The 24,300-nt window shown below is 41.9% G+C and overlaps 5 protein-coding genes across 5 annotated transcripts; 1 reads left to right on the plus strand and 4 right to left on the minus strand.

Annotated features, from left to right (window-relative positions):
• Positions 1 to 494: 494 nt before the first annotated feature.
• Positions 495 to 1,345, minus strand: LOC102703857. Its single transcript, XM_040522188.1, has one exon. The coding sequence runs from the start codon at positions 1,065 to 1,067 to the stop codon at positions 759 to 761; it is 309 nt and encodes a 102-aa protein (XP_040378122.1). The 5' UTR covers positions 1,068 to 1,345; the 3' UTR covers positions 495 to 758.
• Positions 1,346 to 2,288: 943 nt separating this feature from the next.
• LOC102707659 (folate transporter 1, chloroplastic) lies at positions 2,289 to 6,873 on the minus strand. The gene is made up of 11 exons (XM_006650485.3): positions 6,677 to 6,873; positions 6,501 to 6,580; positions 5,852 to 5,928; positions 5,546 to 5,639; positions 5,189 to 5,282; positions 4,788 to 4,861; positions 3,787 to 3,897; positions 3,531 to 3,602; positions 3,418 to 3,438; positions 3,273 to 3,340; positions 2,289 to 2,857 (listed from the first exon to the last, which is right to left on the minus strand). Exons 1-11 carry the CDS (start codon positions 6,804 to 6,806, stop codon positions 2,725 to 2,727), a joined length of 954 nt encoding a protein of 317 aa, XP_006650548.1. The 5' UTR covers positions 6,807 to 6,873; the 3' UTR covers positions 2,289 to 2,724.
• A 576-nt stretch (positions 6,874 to 7,449) lies between these two features.
• LOC102704137 (GATA transcription factor 19) lies at positions 7,450 to 12,728 on the minus strand. Its single transcript, XM_006651724.3, has 8 exons — positions 12,459 to 12,728; positions 10,043 to 10,129; positions 9,841 to 9,956; positions 8,852 to 8,968; positions 8,637 to 8,742; positions 8,413 to 8,481; positions 8,260 to 8,333; positions 7,450 to 7,898 (listed from the first exon to the last, which is right to left on the minus strand). Exons 1-8 carry the CDS (start codon positions 12,642 to 12,644, stop codon positions 7,823 to 7,825), a joined length of 831 nt encoding a protein of 276 aa, XP_006651787.3. The 5' UTR covers positions 12,645 to 12,728; the 3' UTR covers positions 7,450 to 7,822.
• Positions 12,729 to 13,003: 275 nt separating this feature from the next.
• LOC102704411 (glucose-1-phosphate adenylyltransferase large subunit 1, chloroplastic/amyloplastic) lies at positions 13,004 to 17,494 on the minus strand. The gene is made up of 15 exons (XM_006651725.3): positions 17,144 to 17,494; positions 16,937 to 17,050; positions 16,634 to 16,807; positions 16,437 to 16,529; positions 16,062 to 16,145; positions 15,921 to 15,976; positions 15,659 to 15,752; positions 15,403 to 15,515; positions 15,063 to 15,135; positions 14,782 to 14,862; positions 14,392 to 14,478; positions 14,012 to 14,116; positions 13,817 to 13,923; positions 13,622 to 13,682; positions 13,004 to 13,338 (listed from the first exon to the last, which is right to left on the minus strand). Exons 1-15 carry the CDS (start codon positions 17,327 to 17,329, stop codon positions 13,237 to 13,239), a joined length of 1,530 nt encoding a protein of 509 aa, XP_006651788.2. The 5' UTR covers positions 17,330 to 17,494; the 3' UTR covers positions 13,004 to 13,236.
• A 1,391-nt stretch (positions 17,495 to 18,885) lies between these two features.
• On the plus strand, positions 18,886 to 24,148 carry LOC102707944 (WD repeat-containing protein PCN). The gene is made up of 11 exons (XM_040521983.1): positions 18,886 to 19,233; positions 19,329 to 19,460; positions 20,058 to 20,373; positions 20,455 to 20,518; positions 20,613 to 20,726; positions 20,801 to 20,963; positions 21,172 to 21,322; positions 21,409 to 21,992; positions 22,324 to 22,499; positions 23,003 to 23,257; positions 23,500 to 24,148. Exons 1-11 carry the CDS (start codon positions 19,060 to 19,062, stop codon positions 23,801 to 23,803), a joined length of 2,433 nt encoding a protein of 810 aa, XP_040377917.1. The 5' UTR covers positions 18,886 to 19,059; the 3' UTR covers positions 23,804 to 24,148.
• Positions 24,149 to 24,300: the final 152 nt, after the last annotated feature.

The following is a 24,300-nucleotide window of genomic DNA, read 5'->3' on the forward strand; positions in this document are numbered from 1 at the left end:
CTAACCCGTTATCCACACAAGCCATGAGATGTTTTCACCTATATAGGTGTGAAATTTCTGCGTTTCAAAATTGCCCCAAAATTGCCCAACTCAAATAAAGAAACATGTGATTATTATTGTCCATTTGCTTAGAACATGTCCGATATAAAAAAATATCAACTTCAATAAGGGGTTTTTTTTTTGCAAAATGTCAAACAAAAAGGCAAGGGTGACGTGTCGGCACGCGCATGCGGTCACACCAACCCAAAACTCCCTGGTGCAAGCAATTCCTTGGGGGTTTGAAGACTTTAGATTTGCTTAGAGCATGTCCGATGATTACCCAAAAATCCATCCCGGAGTTATGTTTTTAGTTATTAGATCCTAATTTTCAATTGGAGATCCAAAATTTTAGAATTAATGTAACGAATATTGGTTATTTGTTGATCATGCTCTGAGATCTGAAGCTGAATATAATTTTAAATTTCTGAATTTGATTTAAGGTTAAATTTTGGGCGTTCTCTTCATTTCCATTGCCCAGCTCTTTCTTATAATTGTTTGCTAAGAGCCTAAGAGGAAAGGTAGAACTTCAAAGACAATTTCAAACTTGCTGATGTGGAACAGTTTTTGTATATACGTCAGAATTGGAGAAGTTTCAAGCAACGTTCTCTCAAATTCAAACAAAAGAATTGGATTGTTCTACACAATTAACTTTATCTCTGTGTCAAAATTTTGCTGCTGGAGAAAATCCTCCCCGAGCCATCGACGTCTTCCTTCCCTGCTCACACGGCCACTTCGTAGACGACGGCCTGCGCGGTGTCGAACTCGAAGTCAAACCCCGACGGCGCTGTGGCGCAGAAGCCGGGCTCCCCCGCCGCCGCCGCCGCCGCCGAGAACGGCCGCGCCGCCATCGCGGACACCGCCTCGAGTCCGAAGCCGGCCGCCGCCCTGCCGCCGTCCCCGCGGCGGCCATCCGACGTCGTCGTCGTCTGCGGCGGCTTGTAGTACATCCGCGCCGTCTGCGGGCAGTGGGAGTGGAACCTCGCGGCGATCCGCACCCCCATGTCCAGCATCTCCACGTACCGCGACATCTCGAACCGGCGCCCTAGAATCTCGCTGTCGATCTCCTTTCCTTTTTTTTCTCCGAGCTCCGAGGAAGGAAGGGAAGGAAGGAGGCGGCGCGGCGGCGGGAATCGGGATGGCAAGCAGCTTTCTCCTGAGGAAGAGGGAAGCGGGGGTGGAGGCGGGTTATATATGGTCGTGGTCGTGGTCGTGGAGGGAGGGAGGAAGAGCTGGCTGGGGTAGGCTTTGGCTGGCTGGTGTGGTGTTGTGTGTTTCGCGTGGGTTTCGTGGCGGTTGCTGCCTTTTTCGCGCTTTTTTTCCTTGGCGTGGGTGGGAAGAAGAAGAAGAAGGCGTCGCTGAGTATAAACGTGCGCCTCCTCTCCTCGGTCAGCGGTGGTTGGGCTTGCGCTTGTATACGCGCGTGGAAGAGGCAACGAGACTCTCGGTGGGGTTGACGTCGTCGACGAGTACACGTAGAAGACTAGAAAAAACGACGGGGGTGGAACGGAACGGAACGGAAGCACGCTGCACACGCGGTGGGTTGCTTTGAGTTTTCTCGTGGCAATTTTTTTCTCGGAACGAACCTGACGTGAGAGCGGGACGTATGTGTGGGTTAGGTTCTCGAGTTAAACTGAAGCTAACCTGAAGGGTCGTTTGGCTCCGTCAGTGGACTGAGGACTGGGCGGTGAGCCTCTCAATTCTCAACCTGTTGGAACGCTGTCGCGCTGCTCGGCGCTCATCCGTCGGTGCAAATTCGGCCCCCTGCCCTTCATGTTTAATGCATGAGTGGCGCCGACCAAGCTGCGTGCGTGATAGTGTTGTCTTGTCATGCTACAACACTGGCGTGACCAAAAGGTTTAGTTTTGAAAAAAAAATATCCAGTGGTTTAGTAATAAAATTATTTGCTAAAAAGATTTATCTAATAAAAAAATTTTAAAGGGTCACTTGGGCCTTTGGGAAGGACGAAAGGTTGTTATAAGGTATTCTTTTTATTTTGTATTTAACTAGTAATACATCTCTCATACAACTCATAGTAGGCTCTACAAAACGGTTTATTTTAAGGACTCATTGATTTTTTTCAGTCTTTCGGAGGAGTGATGTTTTTGCATGACAACGGTGAAAAGAGGACAGACTACATCGTTTGTTTTGTTTTCAAGCAGTAGAGATATCACTAGCTTTTAGATACGTTTGACTGTTCATATGACAAATGGCTTAAAATTTAACTATGTCAAATAAATAAAAGGCGAAGGAAGTAGATACCATGGAACGTGCCATTGTCTGAGGTAGGGCTTTTTGAGAGGAGCAGGAAGGCCCTCCCTATACAATTTTCTTCCGGCTGAGAAAGTGAATTTGTGCAACTGCTAAAACTCTGCTGTGCAGCCGTAGACATGAATGTACACAGGCACCAGGCCCCTCATTACAAGGATCCAAACAGTATGCAACTGGACTACACCATAAGAACTAATTCGAAATGAAACAGAAACTGATGTTCCTCTATGAAAAATTAAGTAGCTCAAAACAAAATCTATGACGACCATGTCAATCGCAGCTTCTCATATAACATTTCTCCAGTCTGCACATGTTAAATGGATGAGACGATAGCGTAGCAGTGAAAATCAATACTGCTTCGGACTCCAGACGACGGTGCTCATTTTGTTTTCTTGTCTCTCCTATGAACAGTTGCGACTATGTCTCCTCTTTCGCTGCTTTGAATAATTTGATGACATTTTCATACACCACAAATGTAAGAGAAGCTGCCGGAAGATTTTTCAGCAGATTAGATGTGATGCCCCTGTAAAATCCGCGGACACCTTCATGCCTGAAAAGGAATTTGATAATCCAAGGAGCAGCGTATTACTTGATTTGGAGCACATCAATATCCAAAGCACTGTTACGTGCAGACGCAGGACAGCAAAGAAATTCAGAAAGATAATCACATCTTAGACCACTTTTAAGTTTAAACTATAAAATAAGATATCCATGTTCCAAATTCAATATTTGGTGGATTAGTGAAACATAGAGGTGATAAGTAGCAAAACTAGGGGGAAGAAGTTAAAAGAACCCACAGCAAGCCCATCTACTGTATACAACTTCAACTCTTCAAGTTCCTACATGTTGCATACAGCACAAGAAAGAAAAATGTTTTGAACTGTGTTTAACACCAGGATCTACAGAGTAACGCTGTGTAAAACATTCTTTTCTTGAAGATTTAATGGTAAACTTAAAAACCTCACCGAGCAGTTTCTTTTACTACATGCCAGCCATCCGTGTACTTTGGAGTGCCATCACTACCAGGACGTTGCTGCAAATTGCATACAATTATTATATATGAAAACACAAGAGAGATGGAATGGGGGTAAAAAGCTTCAAATATGCAACCTGCAGGCGTGCTCGGATGACCTGAAAATACAATAACTTTCAGTTGATACATTCAGTAAGAAAGCAGGATATACTGCTGAATTTATGAGAATAAGAAGAGTAAACGAATTTGCCTGGTAAGGATAAGTTAGCAGAATGGCAGTTACTTTTGAACCAGCCCCAAGCGCCGCATAATCAATGGAATTCTGTTAGGAATGAAATCAAGGCATATCAGGTACAGTAGGAGCCTATCTGCCAGATGAGGATGTTTTTGCAACATATAACTGGAACCAAATGTGCTAAGCTTCAGAACAAAATTAAGGTGACAGAAATGCTGCATTATTGCACCAAATGTAAAAACAGAAGCAAGTTTTTGATTTGATCAGTTACCAAAGAATCCTCATAGGTTCTGTTCTCTGTTCTTGTCTGTCTACATTTTGCATATATCACAGCTTTGCGAAGTTCCTCATAGGCCGTGAACTGTATCGCACCATGACTAACCTTTCAAGCATGACACAATAGATAAACATCAAGGGATACATTAGATTTGTAAACCATGTCAAATTCAAGAAGTTAGCTAAAACGATCATAAGCACAACCCTAGTTTGGCAGATTAAAAATTTGTTATGACATAAATCCTATGAGTTCATAAAGAAATACAGGGGAATAAAACTTGTAAGAGAACTGGGGAATTGAGACATTGACTGGCACACAACATCAAAATGGTAGCAATGAGAGAACACGTAAGTATGTAACTAAACATGATACAATACTACAGTTATGAACAATACCATCCAGCAAAAGCATCACAAGATGATCTTACCTAGAGCACTGACAGATACATTAGATTGATCACACATCAGATAAAACACTGAGGCTGATATTTAGGTGCAACTTTGCACCGAAATAATCAAATCCATAACATATTGGATGTTAATAATAGCTTCAGTACTTTGTCTAGAAACATAGGCTCCCATCGATTCGCTTTTTGGAAGAAGTGAAACCGCGTTTTTGCAAACGAAAAATAATTTGTGGGTAAAAATTTTATGTGTTCATAGCGACTCAGAAGCAAAAGGTGAAAAATAAACTAAGATGAAAAGAAACAAAAAAAATCAAGTTTTAAAATTCAAATTTTGGCTTATAAGCAGTTGCAACTACGGAGCAATGGGAGAAATAGTTTCATAGTTGCACATCAAAGAAGCACTACACTCAATTAAATAAAGGGGTCATAAAAGTCACAGAAACTGCACAAAAACACTATGCTCAGCTGCCTTTCCATATTTAGAATTACACTGAGCCTCATGTGGTTATCAATCATATGAATATGTTTATAGGATTATAATATAGAGATGACTAAACTCAATTAGCAGTAGATAACAAAGAATACATACCAGCAAAAGCGCAGGTCCAAGCCCTCTGTAAAGCGCAAGCCATCCCTCCTCTTTCAGAATAGTTCTCAAAGCATCTGGCCTTACAGCGATCAAATAAGCAAATTCACAAAATTAAAATTAAATATTTAAATATATAGTGCAAAGGAAATCCAAACAACAATTAAGAACAGAAACAATTCACAGGAAGATGTATCAGTCATTGGTCAAAAGTATTTCACTGGTTTGGAATAATTGCTTCAAAATGGTGGTGTCAACTAGAGTTGAGAATGAGCATGCGGCACTAGCTGATGTAACATGATTCTGATTTAGACTTCATACGATTTGAAAATTACTCTGTTATACCTTAGGTATAATTGTGAGTACTTCTTTAGCAGAAAAGCAGTGAAGAAAGCAAACATTACCAGAAAATCCGGAATATCTTGAGGTGTGATGGCTAGGTGTTTGTAGTTGCAGTCTTGTTTTTACCAGCCATATGGGGTTTGTAAACAGGCAAACCTGAATAATGAACAAATAATTTCTTTTCGGAATAACGAAATACAACATATGTAAGTAATAACACTAAGAAAAAAATGTTGGTTATTTGAAAAAAATGCCAAGGTTATGCATACCATAACAGCAAAACCGATTACCTTTAAACTTTAAAGAACTTAATAACATCGATGCTAAGTTCTTATTCAAAGCTCAATAAAATTATCTTAGATCTGATCCAATGATATTTAACATTGTTTTCTTGAAAGTTCAAAAGTTTTTGTACGAACCAAAGCACCTGCTTCTGCAGCTGAGACCAGATGGTGGACTGGACGGAGCTGATCATCTTTCCCTTGTAAGTACCTTTGTTTAGCTCTGTTATAACTGTCATGATTGATCTTAAGTCAGCCAAAGTGCTGGTAATATAGTAAGGTGAAATCTAATGGGTAAATAGTGAGCATCCAAATTGGAGTCAGCACTCAGCACGATGAAGTTCTTTGATAGGAGAAAATGTGAATTTAAATCCAGAAATATGCAACTTACTTCAGCACACATCTTGCTACAATTATTTAAAAAAACGAATTGAGATAACTTACAAAAAGAAATATAGCCCCCAGGAAACAGTTGATCCAAGAACTGCTGGATAAAAGCCTGCATAAAGTCCTTTGAGGCCCTACAAACAGCCAACTCAATCAATGCAACTCAACTTTGCATACCAGGAACTTATTAGAAGCGAAAGAGCCACAGTCCAGTCAAAATTCTTACAACAAACAATTCAGTAATATCAAGTGTTATAGCCAGTAGAGATTTCCGTACAATTGCTAGTTAAAAATTTATAATAACAAGCAAGCATTCTTTACACGCATAGCATCCATACATATTAATCAAGGAGGATTTCCATTTGCATATAGCATATCCAAAGTTTCACAATTCACATTATTGTATACTCCATATCTGTATAGGCGTAACATCTGCTCTCTACAAACATACCCAAGCACAAGCTCAACAACTTAGAGCTTATTTTAAGAATGAAACTATACTTGTCAGTCTTGGAGAATTTTTTTCTACAAAAAAATTAAGCAACCCGGTTCATATATTGGGCAAGTCGTTTTCCAATTTTGAGGGAGCCTGTTAATTTCTACACTAAACGAACAATTAAAGCCAGAAAAACGATAAACCCAAAGATGGAACGCCACTTAATGCACCCACGAAACGAACAGAACAATTTGCTATAGGGATTCACACCTCAGATCGTGCGATGGTGTACACAGCGTGCGCCGTGTTCCTGTAGGGCGGCACGTCGGAGCATCCCCTCCCGCCGCTCACTGCACATACATCCACACGCACGGTTACCGACTGACCGGGTCTCCACCTCTCCTAGGATTCGAAGGCTTTGGGGGAGGGGAGGGGGTGGGTTTTACCTTGGAAGCGGGTGCGGACGACGTCGAGCGGGTGGAGGGTCGCGACGGTGGCGAAGCCCGCGGCGGCTCCTGCGGCGGCGTTCTCCCATGTCCAAGCCTCCGCGGACGCCGGTGAGACTCCCGGCGGCATCTCGGGCGTCGCCGGTGCCTTCCTCTGCTCCTCTTGCTCTGGAGCGGCGGCTCCCAGGAAGGCCAGAACTCGGTCGAATTAAGGGTGGGCCGAATGGTAATTTCCGGAGGCCGGCGCCCAACAACATGCTTCTACGTATTGGGCTGGCACGTTTGATCGCCCAACTCTGGTTTGCTTGGACCGTTCCAAAATAACTTATAATAATAGCATGTCAAATGTTTTTTTTATTTAACGTAGTTTACTTTTATATTAATTTTTTATTTAAAATTTTATATACTTAGTAATTATTTTGTTATGATTTAATTTGTTACTAAAGAAATTTTAAGAATGAGTTATAGTTTTGTATAATTGTACATAAATTTTAAATAAGGTAATCAGTCAAATAAGGTAAGAGGGAGTACAATCATGTACAGTAAATTTAGCGGTTATTCAGATGTATTTTTGCTTCTTCTGTTCTCTTCTCGAAAAACAGTGTTTTTTCCTTGTTATTGAATTTTGAATTCCACTCCGTGTCCCATAAAGTAGAAATTATTTTTAAAATTAATTTCAAATTCCTTTTAATCGCTTTCTAGTTTTCCTCCTTCGATCAGACTATAAAAACCCACTCAAAAAGGGCTTTGTTTCCACTTTCCAAGCAAAGTGATTTTGCATCGGTCACATACTCACAACTCTGTACCATGAACCGAGTGAAATCTACAACAGTACAACACTATTGCATATCACAACTACGAACTAGCCAGAATGAAACTTTGTTCTACGTCAGAAATTACTAGCTGACATCCGCGATCAAAACAGAACTGTATTACTCAGCTGTGCTCAAATCGTACAGAATGAGTGAGTAGGGTACAACAACAACAACACACGGATGGGATAAATATGGCGCGCCGCTGCGTGCATCTTTCGCAGCGGGAGCTTTGATCTTGTTAGTTCTGTTGCCTTATGTACCATCCTAAAGTCAGGGGTTTCTGAAAAATAACCTACGTATCAATTTTTATACACACGCATCTGAACATTTGTCACGAAGTAGCCATGCTATCTTCTTCTTTGGTTGGTGGTGGCAACACGTCTGCCTTCTGCTCCTGCTCTGCCACCCTGATGAAGAAACTAGATGGTCAAGAAATTGTGTTTTGAGGAACTTACCCATACGTCAGAGAAGTTCTATAGGCAGCATATGCATCAATAAGGCTGCAACTGCAAGCCTGTTGAAAATTTCCACTAAAACCCGACCATGGTAATTTTAAGTCCCAGGATTAGAGGCTCGTGTTTAGGGTGCCTTTGTAAATTATTACATGATTGTATTTGATCAACAACTTTAGGGTGCCTTTGTAAATTATTACATGATTGTATTTGATCGACAACTCAAGCCTATGGCATTTAGCTTTTAGGAAGTGATTTTTTTCGAGGGAAGAACTCCTGGAAGTGATTTAAGATGTAGTAAATATGGAGTGCTTACATCTCAGAGTCAATTTTGGTGGTCGTTTGGTTACGCTCAGCATGAAGATTTGTTTTGCTGTCATCTGTATCACCCTGTGAAATGAGAAACGCTAATAAATCACAAGTGAAATGTTCAGGTAAGCCAAGTTTATAAATTGCAGACATAACACACCGTTTTACTCAGATCGGCAGGATGCTGCACAATCATTTTGGGGGCATTCAAAGGACTTCTTAGGGTGCCCTGAGTGTTTTTTTTTAGAATTAGCAGTAGCAATGAGGTTAGAAGGGATGATAAACACCAATAGTTATTTAGGCAACTTGTAAATGAGTCGAACATATTCAGTAAAAAAAGAGCAAACAAAACAGGTAGCAGTGTTCATAAAGAAAGGAAATTACCTTGTTTGCCCACATTAGGCCACAGGCATTACACAGGGACCTTGGACCAGCTGGCCCGCGGCGCATTGCTGGAGTAAGCCTTGAGCTGATGCCACAATTTTGGCAACTAGGAGGGCAAACCAACATCAGTACACAATATATACAGGCAGATCCTTCAAGCATCTGGAATTGATGTAACATGACTTGCACATACACACAGTTGACAACTAACTCACTGCGTTTCTCGGATATGATCATCCTCGCCATTGGCTGTGGAGCCACATGGTGCAGAGGAACACGAACCATCACCGAAGTCTGCCCTTCCAGCAAACTGGCCTTTACGTCGTTTCATCCTGACAACAATAATGTGTATATTACAACATCTGAAACAAAATAAATTGTTATAGAAGAATAGCTCAACAGCAATCCTGTGTTGACTGCCTCAACCAAGAGAATAAATTATTATAGAGTTGCATAGGTCCAAGTTGATTGCTTTATCCAGAGCAACCCAATCTTAAATGGGGAAAAAGCATCAAGAACAAGTTTTTCATAACCAGTTGGAATAAAGTTATGTAAGCATTCATTTTGCATATGACAACCATGAATCTTAGCAATTTCACATTGCAAATCAAATTAAAATGTAACGAACCTATATTGCACCGGTATTCTGTAAGACACAATTGTTCCATGATCCATGGTTTTATACTGTTATTTGTTGCTATTCAAAATAATTCTGAGTCATTACTATTCCCTCTATAACTATTCAAGAACGATTGACATCATAACAGATATGCTAGATGGGAAATAAAAGCAAGTACTAGTCACCGGAGATATATCCCCATCTTGGTTTATTATCTTGCAAGATAAGGTTTATGCAACAAGAATCAGGTAAAACTCCGGTTTATTAGTATATAAAAGCTGCCGTTCATCACCATTTCAATGGGCTAAAAGTATAACAAAGCAATGAAAACATGCCTTCTTCCAAAGTGTAATACGTATATGAATCCAAGAAGATGGTAATTATCCTACCCTGTAGACTTAATAATGAGAACATTGCAACATTTGAATTTGGTGTGGCAGACATTGCGACATTAAATTAGCAAGTCAGGAATGCCATTTAAAAGTTCATATGCTTTCACCCTGCAAATTATGATGGTTCAAATATGTTCAGCACATGTATATTTTAGACAACAGGGAAGAGCATGGACATGAGTTGAGTCCATACTTTTGAGCAACCTCCTTACGCACACTGTATCTTATTTTCTTATCAAAACATCTTTCCTTCCTCTTCTCACGAAACCTCATCAAGGAAGCAACCCTTCTGGCAGCCACGGTTGTACTCTGCACACATGATACAGGAAAAGCTTTAGAAGAAACTAAAAATAGTCAAACAATCTTCATGTAGAGATTCTACAGTACATGGATACCTTTTCATCGAATGTAGTAGGTACAGCCATGCTTACTAAACCAGGAGGAATGTCGGACCCTCCCAGTACCAAAAGAACAGCCTGAACCTGTATAACACTAACATAACAGTTAATCAAGTATAGCAACTACAGTTGACATGGACATATGAAAGCCAAAGAATATCAGCTCATCAATAGTAACAATATAACATAAGCACATGTCCACCCTTGAAATTTTACTACGGTCGCATCACAACTGATTCATGGCACAGGAAAAGCTGAAAAAAGAGAGGGAATACAGATCAGATATGGTGCATCACCTTGACCAAGGTCATGCAGTGCATACATCAGCTGGGAAGAAGTGACCATTTTAACCGTGTGATGCTTATTTGCCAGGGGAGTGTGTCCATACAATGTTAACTATGTGCACAAACATAACATCCTTATTCTCATTACCGGAATCAGCCAGCAATTTATACATGGCTCATTTGGTTTACATTTATTTCAAGCCAATTTTACTAGCTTATACTTCATTCGAAATAGCCAGTAAATTATCTCAACATAATAGATGAAATTCTTACTAACAGAACTGTGTTTCTAGATATGTTATATCTTCTTGTTTCATGGTCATGGATGCACCAAGCCACCAATGAAGTTTTTCACTATAAATGATTCTAGAAGGCTTCTCATCATTGCAAGGTCAAAGATACTCTCTTGAATAAAAAAAATAAAAACTGCATTTGAGATAACGAACTAGAGCCAAGCAAATGATAAATAAGGTCAATTTTCCCTCAAGCCATTTGTATTATAAGGTATGCAAAACCACCTTGTAACTTTGTAAGTATTGGACCAAATGAAAGCAATTCTTTTAGAAAAAAAATATATCACAGCCATGAGGTTGACAGAACCACAGATTACTCCAGATGGCATCTCCTTAAGAATTAGATGACTCCAACTTCCCGATTAAGAAAAGTCAGAGTTCAAGAATTCTTCCTCAAATCCCCAGAACCACCAGAAGTAATCACAAGAAGTATACTGTACATTCCCTCAAAAAAAGAAGTAACAAGCTATTCCCCCTTAACCGAGAACCACATCAAACATGCTTTGCACACTATTCAGGTCTTTTTAGTGCTGATTTCATTTCAATTACTTCTAGCATATTCAAGTATTCATTACTTCAATCCCAAACACTGATAACTAAAGGAACACAACATTTTTAATGTGCAAAGAATATATTCTTCCAGTACCATTTGATTCATGAAAGGTAATTTTCTAAGCTTGTGAATTAAAAATAAAAATAAAAAACACATCAGTGCAGATCAAGTGGAACAGAGTAGATGGGCCCCTTCTTTGAATAACTGAATGTAACCAACATATGAGTCTGAGCAATACAATTGGGACAGATACCTGCTACTCCTAGCAATGTCAATGGGGACAAAGTAGTGACAATTATAGCCCAAAACATGCCCTACATAGGCTATTATCCTATAAAAGCTAAAAAAATTATGTTGGCTGCTCAGCTGTGGTCTGTGACACTACACATTTGCAAATGAAACATAGGAAAGAAAAGGAACAAACAGAACAACTGAACAAGTGATCGGTGATGGTACTATTGGTTCATTAGACAGTCAAGTTATTATCTCCATTCAACATGCTGGGAATGCATTCAAATAAATAAAACAGATGATACAGCATTTAAACTAGTGCCCTGTCCTCAAGTTCACCAAAAGTATATAGTCACTAAAAAGACATGAAAGAAGGCAACAAAGGTCAAATCTATCTAAGAAAACCTTCACTTTCTGTAGAAAGTCAAATAGAAAATGATCAGAAAGTCAGTAGAAAATGATGAGATATAGCAAATCAAGCAGACAAGCACACAGAACTAAATTCCACACACCAAAAAAAAAACAGCGTACAATCAACTGACATACGTATAAAAATAAGTAAAACAATAAATTTATCTAGAATAATAGACTGTTTCCTAGACGATCAACCAAACAATTACTTCGCAACGTCGCAGAGGACACATTCTCTGGTGGAATTCAACGAGGACGCGATCAAACCTTCGCTGAACCTAAACGAAACAAAAATGGGCAACTTATCCATCAAATCGACCAATAACACCAAAAAGGGCCGCTTGCTTGGTGCAATCGGAGGAAACATGCATGCTAATCTCCATGGCCCCCCATTCGACCGCAACAGCACATTCAGAATCGAGGGAGACAACCAAATCCATCGCGAGGACTCCGCCTCCTCGAAAAACTAGGCAGTATCAGCAACGAAACGCAAATTCCCGGGTGCAATTCGGCGCCCCGCAGCCACCCTCGCCAATCTCCCACGCCCAACGCGCGCAAAGTCAACCCCTCGTCGGAGCTAAGAACCCAAACGGACGCGATGGAGAACAAATTTTTTTTGGAAGGGTGCAAAAGGGCGCGACCTTTTGGGGCGGGACGGGGTCGAAGACGTAGACCTCCCCCTGGTACACGAGCGTCAGCTGCTCCGACGCCGCGCTCAGGAGCGCCTCCGCCGCGGACGACTCCGCCGCGCCGCCGTCGCCGGCGGAGGCGGCGCCGTCGTCTTCCGCCGGGGGATCGCGGCCGTCCGCCGGGGGCTCCGCCGCCATCGGCTGGGGATCGGACGGTGGGGATGAGGCGGGCGCGCGGACCAGCGAAGGGTGGGGCGGAGAGAAACGGGCTCCGTTCGCGCGCACGTGTGGCGGATGGGGTGGGAGGCGCACACGTGTGACGGATATATACGCACCGTTTTTGTACGTCGTGTCTGTCTGTCTGTCTCGAGGATGGATGTACGCAGTTTACGTATTCCAGGCTTACGCCTTCGAACCTTAAATACGTATTTGGAGCCAAACTCTCTTTTCTAGTCTTTGCCGCATTGCGCCTGTAGATTCATTCATTCATCTATTCATGTTTGCTTTGTTTTGCTTGCAGATTATTTGGAATACCAGATCATGAAATCTTGGTGATGAATCGAGCTTCATGGGGCATGTTTCGTTGTGAAAAAAGTGAAAGCAACACGGTAGATTCGACGAGACAGAATGATGTTGTACAGACAAGCAGAAGCTCTTGGATTCTATCCAACTTATTGTGACAGTACAAAGAACTCTGGCGGTTTATTCTATTCCTGATGGAAATGGTCATGATCGGGCTTCTTTTTTTTTTCTGGTTTGATTAGTGGAATTGGGAGGGCTTCATTCCACCTCATATGACTAATCCATCTGCGATTATCGAATTCTTTAGTACGATCGTGATGCCTGATCGGATGTAGAAGCCTTCCGATGTCCTGTCTGCTTCCTGTACACCCTGCAATGATCCAACACACAACCACAGATTTATCAAATTTTCATTTTCTTTTATGGCATCAACTCTTGATAGTAATATATTAGACGAAATAATTCCAAAGCTGGCAAACACTATCATTGCCATTAGCAAAAAAAAAAACAATATAACACATAAAATGGCAGAGGTCCAGATTTTTCTCAGGTTGCAGCTACTCGGTGATTTTAGTTGGTGCCAATCTGATAATTATAGCACTGTTCAAAGAAAACAGAAACATGCTAGAAGGGACAACAGAGATTATGCATACCTCAGAGTTGGTAATTGCCACATTCTTCCCTATCCTCGCGTTCTTGTCTATTATGCAGTTGCTTCAGAGAAGAATAAAGAGAGACGTTACGAGTCGAATAGTTTTTCAGGGATATTAGGTGTCAGAAAATAATGAAAAGGTAAGGTCTAAATTGATGTGCCAATAAGCTAAGATGTAGTAAATATGTATTCATACTGAATCTTCGTATTCTCCCCGATCCCAATTGGAACCTTTCCTTCAGCTAGCAGTTCTCCTCTTTCCAGATCAGTTTCATAGAAATCAGCACCGAGCATTACTGTATCCTGTAGGTGCAGGACAATGATACAGAACATTTGATGTAACTGTGGAAGGCTTATTTGCCTCTAGCAGTGAAAAATGAAACTATCTGACCTTGAGGTGCACATTGGAACCTATCCTAGAACGGATTCCAACAACACTGTGCTCTATCCTGCAGTTATCCAAGAAACATCCATGGGAAATGATTGAATCAGTGATCTGCAATGGTTTAGACAGTATTAGATGGCATGCCAGCAGAATTGATTTTAAAAGAATGGTTAATGAACCTCTAAATACAATATTAAACAACTTCCTTAGAGTAAATATTAAGCAAGCAAGCAAAGGCACGGAACCAGGACACAATGCATTGCTACATTTTTAGATAATAATGGATTGTTAATTGGATACATGCGTCAAAAGTGATATAAGGAATATTTGGGAACCAAAATAGCACAGAAAGGGATACAGGCTAGTTCGGATAGGGTATCACATACCTTACTATTATTGATCATAGATGGTGGTAAGTTTCTCCGTGATGTGTACATGGGTTTATTAGCATCATAAAAGCTGAACCTTGGAGGCTGCATAAATGGTTTTAAAAAATGATAATAAGTTTTTAGCCGGGATGATCATAAGTTACAGAGAACTCAAGTTTTTATTTGATCTTTTTTTAAGAAAAAATATTCTCATACCTAGTTAGTATTAACACTTATCATAAAATTATACATAAAAACTAATAACATAAAGAAACACGGTGGGGAAAAGTAAGTCGATTTTTGCTAGGATGGTGAACAATTTGCAGTGTCTACAATTACATGTTTATTAGAGGAATATAGACTGCAGGAATAAAGATAAAACGGCAGTTTTGTATTAGTAAAGCTTACCTGTTCAGCAAGGGCAAGATTCGCTTCAAAGAAAGATTTAATAGTGCCTATGTCTTCCCAGTAATCATTGAAAAGATATGCCTGCAATGACATCAAGATTACAACTGTGCCTGAAATGTTCAAGACTAATTTTTGACATGATCCAGAAGTTTATTTTAAGAAAAACAAGAACTTATCATAGATATGCAGTATTACAATTGAATGAAATTGCTTTAGTTGAATGCCGCTAGTGTAGTGATAGAGAACAGTACTAAATGGAACTTATAATGTTAAATCCTTACCTTTACGTTGATTTCTTTTGCTGAAGCAGGAATGATTTCAGATCCAAAGTCATTTGCAGTGGGAAAACGCCATCTGACCTAACAACAATTGCGGTAAAGAGTAAGACCTAATAGCAGTCAATACCACATAAGCAGAAGACAAAAAATGCTTTTTTTTTTCGGAATACACAAAATGCGTGTGTATCTTTGTATTGATCTGGTTTGTTTACTACTAGTGGCATCACTGAGCTTGAGATTTCAATGAAATGGCAGTAGAATGGATGTTCGCTTTATAGTCGGATGATCAAGTGGCGTATTTTACTGAATTTTCGGTGAGCTCCATTGAGTTGAATGGGCATACCTCAAAAGATTTAGAAGTATCTCTTTCTTAAATATATAGACCCCCATTGACGCTATGTATGGCTTCTTTTCTGCTTCATCTTGTGGCAAGCCTAGCACCGTGGTGTCAACTTGCTGCACAAAAAAAAAAAAGTATGACGAAATTATCAATTATTTTCTTTGTCTGCAGCACTAACTGATGCATTGGGCCATTTAGAATATGATTCCAATATGTATAGAAGACTGGAGGGTGGTATGAAGAAAAATATATGATTTACCATTGCCTTCAAATCATCTCCTTTCGGTTTTTCACTGAATGCAATAACTCTTCCTGTGTCATCTATCTTCATTAAACCAAAATCAGATGCCCGGCTGACAAGGATTAAATAGGCACGTGAAAGAGAGTTAGGATATTATCAAATTCAAACTTTTCTCTTACCAAAGAAAACAGTTCAATTTATCTGAAACCTTGTATCAGACTATAAGAGGTCTGTCTCTTCATTGTTCATGTACGAAGTTATAAAATGTAAAGAGAATCACCTGTCGTCAATAGGCAAGCAACAGATGCTGATGTCCGCACCTCTTTGCCGATGACTCTATAAATTGAATCCCCAAAACCAATTGAAATATATAACTTTTAACAGACAGCTGCGATAATTGATGTATGTACAGATAATTTACCTGAACAAAGTCCATGTAGTCCATACGGTAGAGATGATCACCAGAAAGAATCAGGACATCATCGATGTCTTTAGCCTTGGCATCCTACAAAATGACAGCATGATGCATTAATTATACGTAAGAACATGATGTGGTTCTTCAGTAGAATGTCAGGATGAGATAACAAGGAATAATCGAGAAGTTCATTTGATTGTCCTCAAATTGAACACCTATAAAAAGACAAAAAATGGTTCTGAACACGCAAAATATGCAACAGACTAGGTGCAGTGCAGAGTTAAAGATGTCTTTCGGTCACTGCATTGAATCAAAAGCTCCAAAAAGACGGCAAAATTAAGCACTGCATATCCCACATATATCTGATAAAAAAAGACGTACGTCAAACAGCCAATCAAATTGCCGAACAGCGTCAGCTGTACCCTGAAACCACCTCTTGCCCTCCGAACCAGGCGTCTGAGTTGCTGCTAGAACCTGAATTAAACACCAAGTTCCATTTTGTTATCCCTTTTCATCAGATAACTGAAGTAACACTAAGCATAATCCCCCTAAAGAAGACATTTGCTGAATTTGGGCACCTCGACGAACCCATCTCCAAACGCGACGCCATTGCTGAAATTATACGCCCGGGAGAGGTGCCGGTTGAGCGACGCCGAGTTGAACTGGGTGAGGATGTACACCTTGTTGATGCCGCTGTTTATGCAGTTGCTCATCGGCACGTCGATCAGCCTATACGCTCCACCGATGGGCACCTGCAAAATACAAAATATTTAAGAGATCTCAATATTTAACACTTTGCACAGCTGACAGTTTACTCGCATTCGCTGGGTGTTCGGCAGGGGAAGAAACCGTGACTAAGGTGTTTGTGCTTTTGCGCTCACCGCGGGTTTGGCCCTGCGCTTGGTAAGCGGGAACAGCCTCGTCCCCGCGCCGCCGCCGAGGATGACCGCCACCACCGTCTTCGCGTCGCGGGCCTCCAACGCCGCGTCCTCCGACTGCAACACCCACACACACCGCCGGCGTTAGTCACAGAGACGAAATCAAGCAAGCGGAGAGCGATCGAGACTGCGAGGAGCAGGTGCACTGACGGCGCCCACGGCTACGGCGGCGGAGGCGGCCTCGGTGGTCGCGACGGACATCCGCACGGATAACCGCGACCTCCGTCCTCCTCCTCCTCCTCCTCCCAGCGCCCGGACCGGGCACGGCCTCGCCAGTCTCGCGCCGCACCGCGCCGCCGCGCCCACGGAGGCAGGGGCGGCCACGCGCAGGTCCATCACCGCCGACGGCGCTAGCTACCTCCCTCTCCGCCGCCTCGCAATGCCGGAGAGAGAGAGAGAGAGAGAGAGAGAGACGGGTGGTGATCCTTCCCAATCCAAAGCTCGCCTTCGCCGCCTGCCCCCCGTGAGCTCGTACGACTTTCCAGCAGGACACGGCCGCGGCCGCGGCCGGAGGCGAGGCCGACGCTTTAAGCCGCGCGCTTCCCCACGTGACGTGCATGACACACCCCACCCTATCACTGCCGCGTGGGCCCCACGCGAAGGTGGGGACGGACCGTCAGTGGGTGGTAGGGCGGCGTGACGAGTGGGGTTTTTCCCGCTCGGCTGCGCCACGCTATCCGGCGCGAGGGCGGACGTCCACACACACACGTTCGCCTCCGCGCGCCGTTGAGACTTCGCTCGCTGTCGCTGCTGTTCCTTTCCGGGGTTTTGGAGTTTACCCGGGGGGCCCGGGCCCACTCGTCGGGCAGTGGCAAACTGGCAACCACGGAATGCCTCGAGGGCGCTCTCCTGCCGGACAGCCGGACTGCCGGAGTGGCATATTCCAGATCTTTGCTGCGTTGGAGTGTAGCTCAGCTTTAGCTTTACATCTTCGACAGCTATTCTATCTTATCTTTTTTAAGACAGAGGATAAAGAATAAAAGTAAAACTTCAACAGAATATTTATCGTATCCTTTATTTTTAGATATTATCTATATTTAGATGTTCTCTCTCTATTCTCCAAAGAGATATGGAGGATGTCATATATAGATGATCTGCTAGAGTACAAAGAGATATAAATAATAAAACTGTTTTAGATGATCATCCAAATAAATATATGGATGACTAAATTTAAATGAGTTGCTGAGGATGCTCTTAGCCTACCTTACAAAACTTGGCACTTGTCCTAAGGGTGTGGTGGCCATCTATCTCATGTTTATTCAGTATAAAGCGGAGGATAAATGATAAAATCGTGTTTCAGCAGTCCATACAAAACATCTTTATTTTTATTCATTATCTACGTGGAGAGAAAAATCTAGATTTAAAGTTGTTCGGCATAACCGAGACACAGGTTTAACGTGAAAACTCTTACGGGAAAAAACCACGGGTGACAACCGGTAATAACCACTCTAAAGTGATGATTACCACGCTGGGAAATACAAGGGGTCATCACACCTTTTTCATATAGCTTACAAGAGATATATATATAATGGGAAAATATAATAGTCCTAATAGAAAAAGAATATAGGTTTTATTATTAAACTCTATGAATCCTAAAAGACAAAATATTAGTACGCCTGAAAATTTTAGTAATGAAGTTAAAAAAGATTCCCACCAGTAAATTTTAGTACTCCTGAACGGTAATCGTGGCTACTAGGGAAAACGGAGCCCAGCACCGGCCCAACCTGATGCAGCCGACAAAAAAATCGAGCCCACAGGCCGAGTCCCCTGGCTCGACTCGAGCAGGCCGATCGGTAGCCTCATACCACGTGGCCCGCACGCAGCAAACCCGCCCTACCCTACTTGGCCAGCCTCCTCGCCCTCAAAACCCTAACGAGCGGCGAGCCGCCTCCCTCGACCACCTGCCTCCTCCCCTCCCCTCCCCTCGCCTCGCCGCCTCTGCGCCCCCCAACTTCCGCGCGCCATCGTGGCGCCGCCCCGAGGGGAGGACGACCCCCCGCCTTCCCTCCCAGAACCTTCTAGAACGCCTGGATCGCCGCATCGGGCCCCTGCCGCCGCCGGTGTCGATGGAGAAGCTCCGCGTCCACCGCTGCGGCGGGGGCGCGGTCGCCTGGTCGCCCTCCCCCATCGTCGCGCTCGCCGCCTCCCCCTGCAAGTCCCAGGTGGCCGCCGCGCGCGCCGACGGCTCCCTCGAGCTCTGGCTCGTCTCCCCCGGCTCCGTCGGGTGGCACCACCAGCTCGTACGGCTCCCGCCCCCACCCCCAACTCCCACCCCCGTGGCTCCGCGGTTTATGCGAGCAAACCTTGACCTGATTTGGAGGTTTTCTGGGTGCAGACCATTCAGGGGGATGCCGAGTCGAGGGTCACGTCGCTGGTCTGGGCGCGGAGCGGTGCGAATGGGCGGCTGCTCTCTTCCAGCGTCGACGGATCAGTGGCCGAGTGGGATCTATTCCACCTACGGCAAAAGGTGACTAGCCTTGTGTGCTTATGCTGGATTTCCGTGTCAATTCATATGTAAAGTTTGGATTTGGGGACGAGTAAATTGCATTCGTGGTATATCAACTTGGCAGATGTGTGCAATGTAGTACAAAGACTTGGGAAATGGGAAGTGAACGTGCTAGCGCAATACTTGACATGTGGGTGCAATTTATTTTCTCAATATGCTTGCATACCTTTTGCATTAGCATACTTATTCTTTTTATCATTGTAGTAATTGTAAGTCAATTAAATTTTATATGTAGAAAAGAAATAATTTCAGTTGACATTTTTGAGAAGGTTGAGGAAAGAAACAATACTAGTGGTAAAAATTTAACTGGCAACATTATTCTTATAGTTTAAACACAAGATTGTAAGGTAACGTCCATGCAATTGCTACATGACTGCATATTAACATCTTAAAAATAATAATCCAACACTCGTAGACCAAAACAACACATAATTAGTCAAGATGTTGCACCAAAAAAAAAAGTCTAGTATGCTTATAACTTCTGTTCCTTTGCTAGCTTATAGTCATATTAAGCTAATAATACTGACGCTCATGGGTTTTTACTATTTTATTTTGTAGACTGTACTAGATTCTGTGGGGATACCAATATGGCAAATGGCCATAGAACCTTCAGTTGATCTTATGGATTCTGAAAATAAAGACTCAGATTTTACTGCTAATGGCAATGCAAATGGTCACTCTGATTCTGACTCAAGTTCTATCGATGATGGCAAAAACACTGATGATGAAGGCGATTCTGCCAATACAAGATTGCCATATCGTGTGAACGAATTCCAGCGTCTGGCCCTGGCCTGTGATGATGGTTCTATACGCTTCTATAATGTACCTGAATCTGGCACATTGACTTACTATAGATCTCTCCCGAGAGTAAGCGGTATGTCTTAATGATTTTCCTGAACCCAAAGAGATTATAAAGAAATTCAACTCTGGTAATTCTTTTAGCACCTCCTCGCAGGGCGGATGTTGAGCGTGGCATGGAGTATTGATTCCAAATTCATATTCTCTGGAAGCAGTGATGGGTACTTTATGCATTCCTAATGGATTTCTGTTAAATTGTGACGAGGGTGTCTTCTTGGCTTCAATTTTTTTGATATTCTTTATTGCTTCTTTCAGTTTAATTAGATGCTGGGATTCCACTTCTTTCTATGAGAAATACCGTATTACTGCTGGATTGGGAGGCGCTGGTAGTGGACATGAACTTTGCATATGGTCGTTATTGTTTCTTAGGTGAGACAACTTTTTTCTCAAATATTTCGTCTTCTCCTTTTATCCTGCTTTTGATTATTGTTGCCGTTGTGTAGGTGTGGAACACTTGTTAGTGGAGATAGTTCTGGGAGTGTCCAGTTTTGGGACAGCCGACATGGAACTCTTTTGCAAGCTCATACTTACCATAAAGGCGATGTGAATGCACTAGCAACTGTGCCTGGTCAGAACAGGGTATTTTCTGCTGGGTCTGATGGGCAGGTTGGTAGTATTACTGAAACGATTATTAGGTGGATTCTCTTGTGGAAAAACTTTATGTCCTTATGTTCCCATGCTTATATTGATTTTCTTGAAATCTGTTAGTTCCTTGTGTATAAAACACAGAAAGGGAACTGTTGAATTTGTAGTTATTTTTACAAGTATTGCCATGTGATGAATCTAAAACCTTCTAATTTTCATTGATTTCTAGGTAATTTTGTACAAAGTATCAAAAGATGAGCTCAGTGCTGATAAAAATGAGGCCAAAGAGCAAGTGCACAAGTGGGTCTATGTGGGATATGTAAGATCCCATACTCATGATGTAAGGGCGTTGACCATGGCTGTACCAATTTGTAGAGAAGGTTTGTGTTTACTCAGTGGTTCGCCATTTACTAAACTTGCTTCCTTTTGATCCTACATTGAATAATTTGTGTTCTCTTGTTCCTAGATGCTTTACCAGAGGAAAAGACAAAGAAGATTCGTCGGCGGGTAAAGCCGGTTGAGTTCAGCTACCACAAGTGGGCACATCTGGGTGTTCCAATGCTTATTTCTGGTGGCGATGACACTAAGCTATTTGCTTATTCTGCAAGGGAGTTTACTCAGTTTGCACCTCATAACTTTTGCCCTGCACCTCAACGCCCTTTGATTAACCTGGCAAGAGAGAGCATAGTTAATGGAGATTCTGTTATGCTTGTTCAGTCTGCCAACTGGCTGGATGTCTTACTTGTGGTAGTTCAGAACAAGTTGACTCCAAGCACCTCTTCCAGAGGAGATGCAACAGTAAGACACCTTGCACGTCTGAAAAGCAAGGGATCCCGAAAAATCATTTCCAGTGCTGCCTCAACCAATGGAACTTTGTTGGCCTATTCAGATTCCGTGAAACCCTGTCTTTTTGCACTAAGACATAAGGGTGGAAAAAAATTTACTCTAGACAAGCTAGAGCTGCCAAAGGGATTGCCGTATTCTCAGTGTATGCTGTTCTCCATTGACTCGTCCAATTTGATATTAGCTGGCCGTGATGGAAAGATTTATGTAAGTGCTGATAAAATGTTATCTGTGAAACACTCCTAGTATTCAGTGGAAAATGATGCACTCTTTAGACAATTAAATACAAGCATTACCTGCTGCACATTTAAATGGCATGCACTAATCAGTCTTTTTGAACATTACCCATTGTTGTTCAGGTTTTTTTTATGTGTGTGTGCATATTATGGTATAACACAAAATTGGCTGGAGATCAATGATCTTTATAATTCAAGTGTTATTGATCATCAAATAAGCCAGTGATAGGATAAACTGTGTACAAAGATTCTCTATATTCTCTGCTATTTTTAAAAGCTAATGTTTTCCGTTCACCAAGCAGGTTGTAGACATTGCCACCAGGGAAATTTCAAATGTCTTCCAGCCTATGAGGAAAATGGATGGAACTTCTTCCAAAGAGCCACCTGTTACAAAAATGTTCCTGAGTGCAGATGGACAGTGGCTGGCTGCAGTTAACTGTTCTGGGGATATTTACATATTTAATCTTGAGGTGGAAAGGTATTCTTCCTAATGATTTGATTCCTTGTGGGTGTCTTGAATTTGTATTTTAACATTGGGTCAATAGGTTTGTCTTGTGCCAATTTCATTACCTGTGAGTAATCCTGATGGGCATTAGGTCTGTAGTAATAGCATACTCCCCCTGTCTCAAAAGAAGAGAAATCCTATAATCCCAGCCGCATTAAGGAGTTCAGCAGAAGTCAATAATACCCCTCATTAATAGAAAAATAATAGTATTGTTGGGTGGGTAGGTAAGGGGTATTGATGAGATAAAATTTCTTGATTTGTGGTCCGAGGTAAGAAGGTAAAAAGTCGATTTATTTTGGGACACTTTGAACTCTAGAAATTGATTTATTTTGGGATGGGGAGGGGGTATTGGTTTTAATCTTGCAAAATCCTCTTTTTTTATAAAAAAATTTCCAGTCCCTTTTTCCTGTTAGTTTGCATAATTAGGTATGTGAAACCATGTTTTTGACAGAACTAAACATTTCCTTCTATTGCAGGCAACACTGGTTCATACCTAGAATGAACGATGGGTCTGTTACATCTGGTGGCTTTTGTCCTAAGAACAATGCCCTCATCATTACAACATCAAAGAATGAGGTGTATGTGTTTGATGTAGAGGCGAAACAGTTAGGTGACTGGTCCAAGCGGCACACCCATCACTTGCCCAGAAGATTCCAAGAATTTCCTGGAGAGGTCATTGGCCTGTCATTTCCTCCACTAAGTTCATCTTCAGTTGTCCTTTACAGTGCAAGGTAACCTTCAATTGTTGCATTTCAATTGTCTTCTCATACCTCCGTTATTTTAATGTCCTAGACTAACTAGTCCATGGATTTTTTTACCTGATAGACTGTTTTTAGTACCTAGTGATTCCTTCAGAATTTTAATCTGATAGGAATTTGGCATATACATGCGATCATTTTTCAACTTATTTGTTTTATTGCCAGATAATTGAAATGATACTAAGAATACATTGTTTTTTTCCTTTTCCTTGCAGAGCAATGTGTTTTATTGATTTTGGATTACCAGTTGTTCAGGATGGTCAATTGCCAAATGGTGCACTTGTACCAGCTGAAAAGACAGACTCTCAAAAGAGTTCAAATAAAAAGCTTAAGCGGAAGGGACGAGAAGAAGAACCGAGGCAAGAGATAAGGAATAACTTTGATTTCTTTGCGTTTAAAGATCCAGTGCTATTCGTTGGCCACCTATTAGACAACTCTGTTCTAATGGTAGAGAAGAGATGGATGGATGTAGTCGAAGGGTTTGGCGCACCAGTTCATAGACATATATACGGTACATGATCCATGCCTTCGTGGCACATCTCAACTTTTGGTACTCGTTGACAGGCAACCCATTCTTCTGTCTTCACCCAAGCTGTGAAATGTCATACATCATCTCAAGTTTGGTAAGTGGTTTCAACATCTAGCAGCACACAATGTCTGCTGAAGTTATAGGAACTAATGTGGGTTAATGTTGTCAAATCGTTATTGTTCCTTGGTTAGCCTCGCTGTATTCTTTTTTAGCGTACGAAATTTAGTGGACTCATCATTGCGCCAGTTTTGTCATACCTTGTCGCTGAGCAAATTTTCCATATGTAAACTATGTATCATCGGTTATGCTAAGAGTATTTGTTGTTTGCGTAGTGCAAAATGTTCTCTTGTGTATATTAGAGCGAGCAAGCGACTGGATTTTGACCCAGATGATGAGTGTCCACCTTCTGTCTAGAAGTGTTCGATAGGATGCGTTCTTTGCATTCTGGATCAAAATGGATGGATTAGATGTTCTTAGAGCAAGTTCA

Source organism: Oryza brachyantha, chromosome 3 (assembly GCF_000231095.2).
Source record: "Oryza brachyantha chromosome 3, ObraRS2, whole genome shotgun sequence".
Taxonomy (NCBI): Eukaryota; Viridiplantae; Streptophyta; class Magnoliopsida; order Poales; family Poaceae; genus Oryza; species Oryza brachyantha.

Excerpts from the sequence above, each read along its gene's own strand:
- LOC102703857 (XM_040522188.1), bottom strand. The coding sequence starts at position 1,067 with ATGTCGCGGTACGTGGAGATGCTGGACATGGGGGTGCGGATCGCCGCG.
- LOC102707659 (XM_006650485.3), bottom strand. The coding sequence starts at position 6,806 with ATGCCGCCGGGAGTCTCACCGGCGTCCGCGGAGGCTTGGACATGGGAG. Across the intron at positions 5,640-5,851 it reads TGGGGGCTATATTTCTTTTT|TTATAACAGAGCTAAACAAA; the intron begins GTAAGTTATCTC and ends CAATCATGACAG. Across the intron at positions 4,862-5,188 it reads AAGATATTCCGGATTTTCTG|ATGCTTTGAGAACTATTCTG; the intron begins GTAATGTTTGCT and ends CTGTAAGGCCAG.
- LOC102704137 (XM_006651724.3), bottom strand. The coding sequence starts at position 12,644 with ATGGCGGCGGAGCCCCCGGCGGACGGCCGCGATCCCCCGGCGGAAGAC. Across the intron at positions 10,130-12,458 it reads ACCCCGTCCCGCCCCAAAAG|GTTCAGGCTGTTCTTTTGGT; the intron begins GTCGCGCCCTTT and ends AGTGTTATACAG. Across the intron at positions 8,482-8,636 it reads GCCTAATGTGGGCAAACAAG|GGCACCCTAAGAAGTCCTTT; the intron begins GTAATTTCCTTT and ends AAAAACACTCAG.
- LOC102704411 (XM_006651725.3), bottom strand. The coding sequence starts at position 17,329 with ATGGACCTGCGCGTGGCCGCCCCTGCCTCCGTGGGCGCGGCGGCGCGG. Across the intron at positions 15,977-16,061 it reads ACTACATGGACTTTGTTCAG|AGTCATCGGCAAAGAGGTGC; the intron begins GTAAATTATCTG and ends TTCAATTTATAG. Across the intron at positions 15,136-15,402 it reads ATACTTCTAAATCTTTTGAG|ATGGCGTTTTCCCACTGCAA; the intron begins GTATGCCCATTC and ends TTGTTAGGTCAG.
- LOC102707944 (XM_040521983.1), top strand. The coding sequence starts at position 19,060 with ATGGAGAAGCTCCGCGTCCACCGCTGCGGCGGGGGCGCGGTCGCCTGG. Across the intron at positions 20,374-20,454 it reads ATCTCTCCCGAGAGTAAGCG|GGCGGATGTTGAGCGTGGCA; the intron begins GTATGTCTTAAT and ends ACCTCCTCGCAG. Across the intron at positions 20,519-20,612 it reads TTCTCTGGAAGCAGTGATGG|TTTAATTAGATGCTGGGATT; the intron begins GTACTTTATGCA and ends TGCTTCTTTCAG.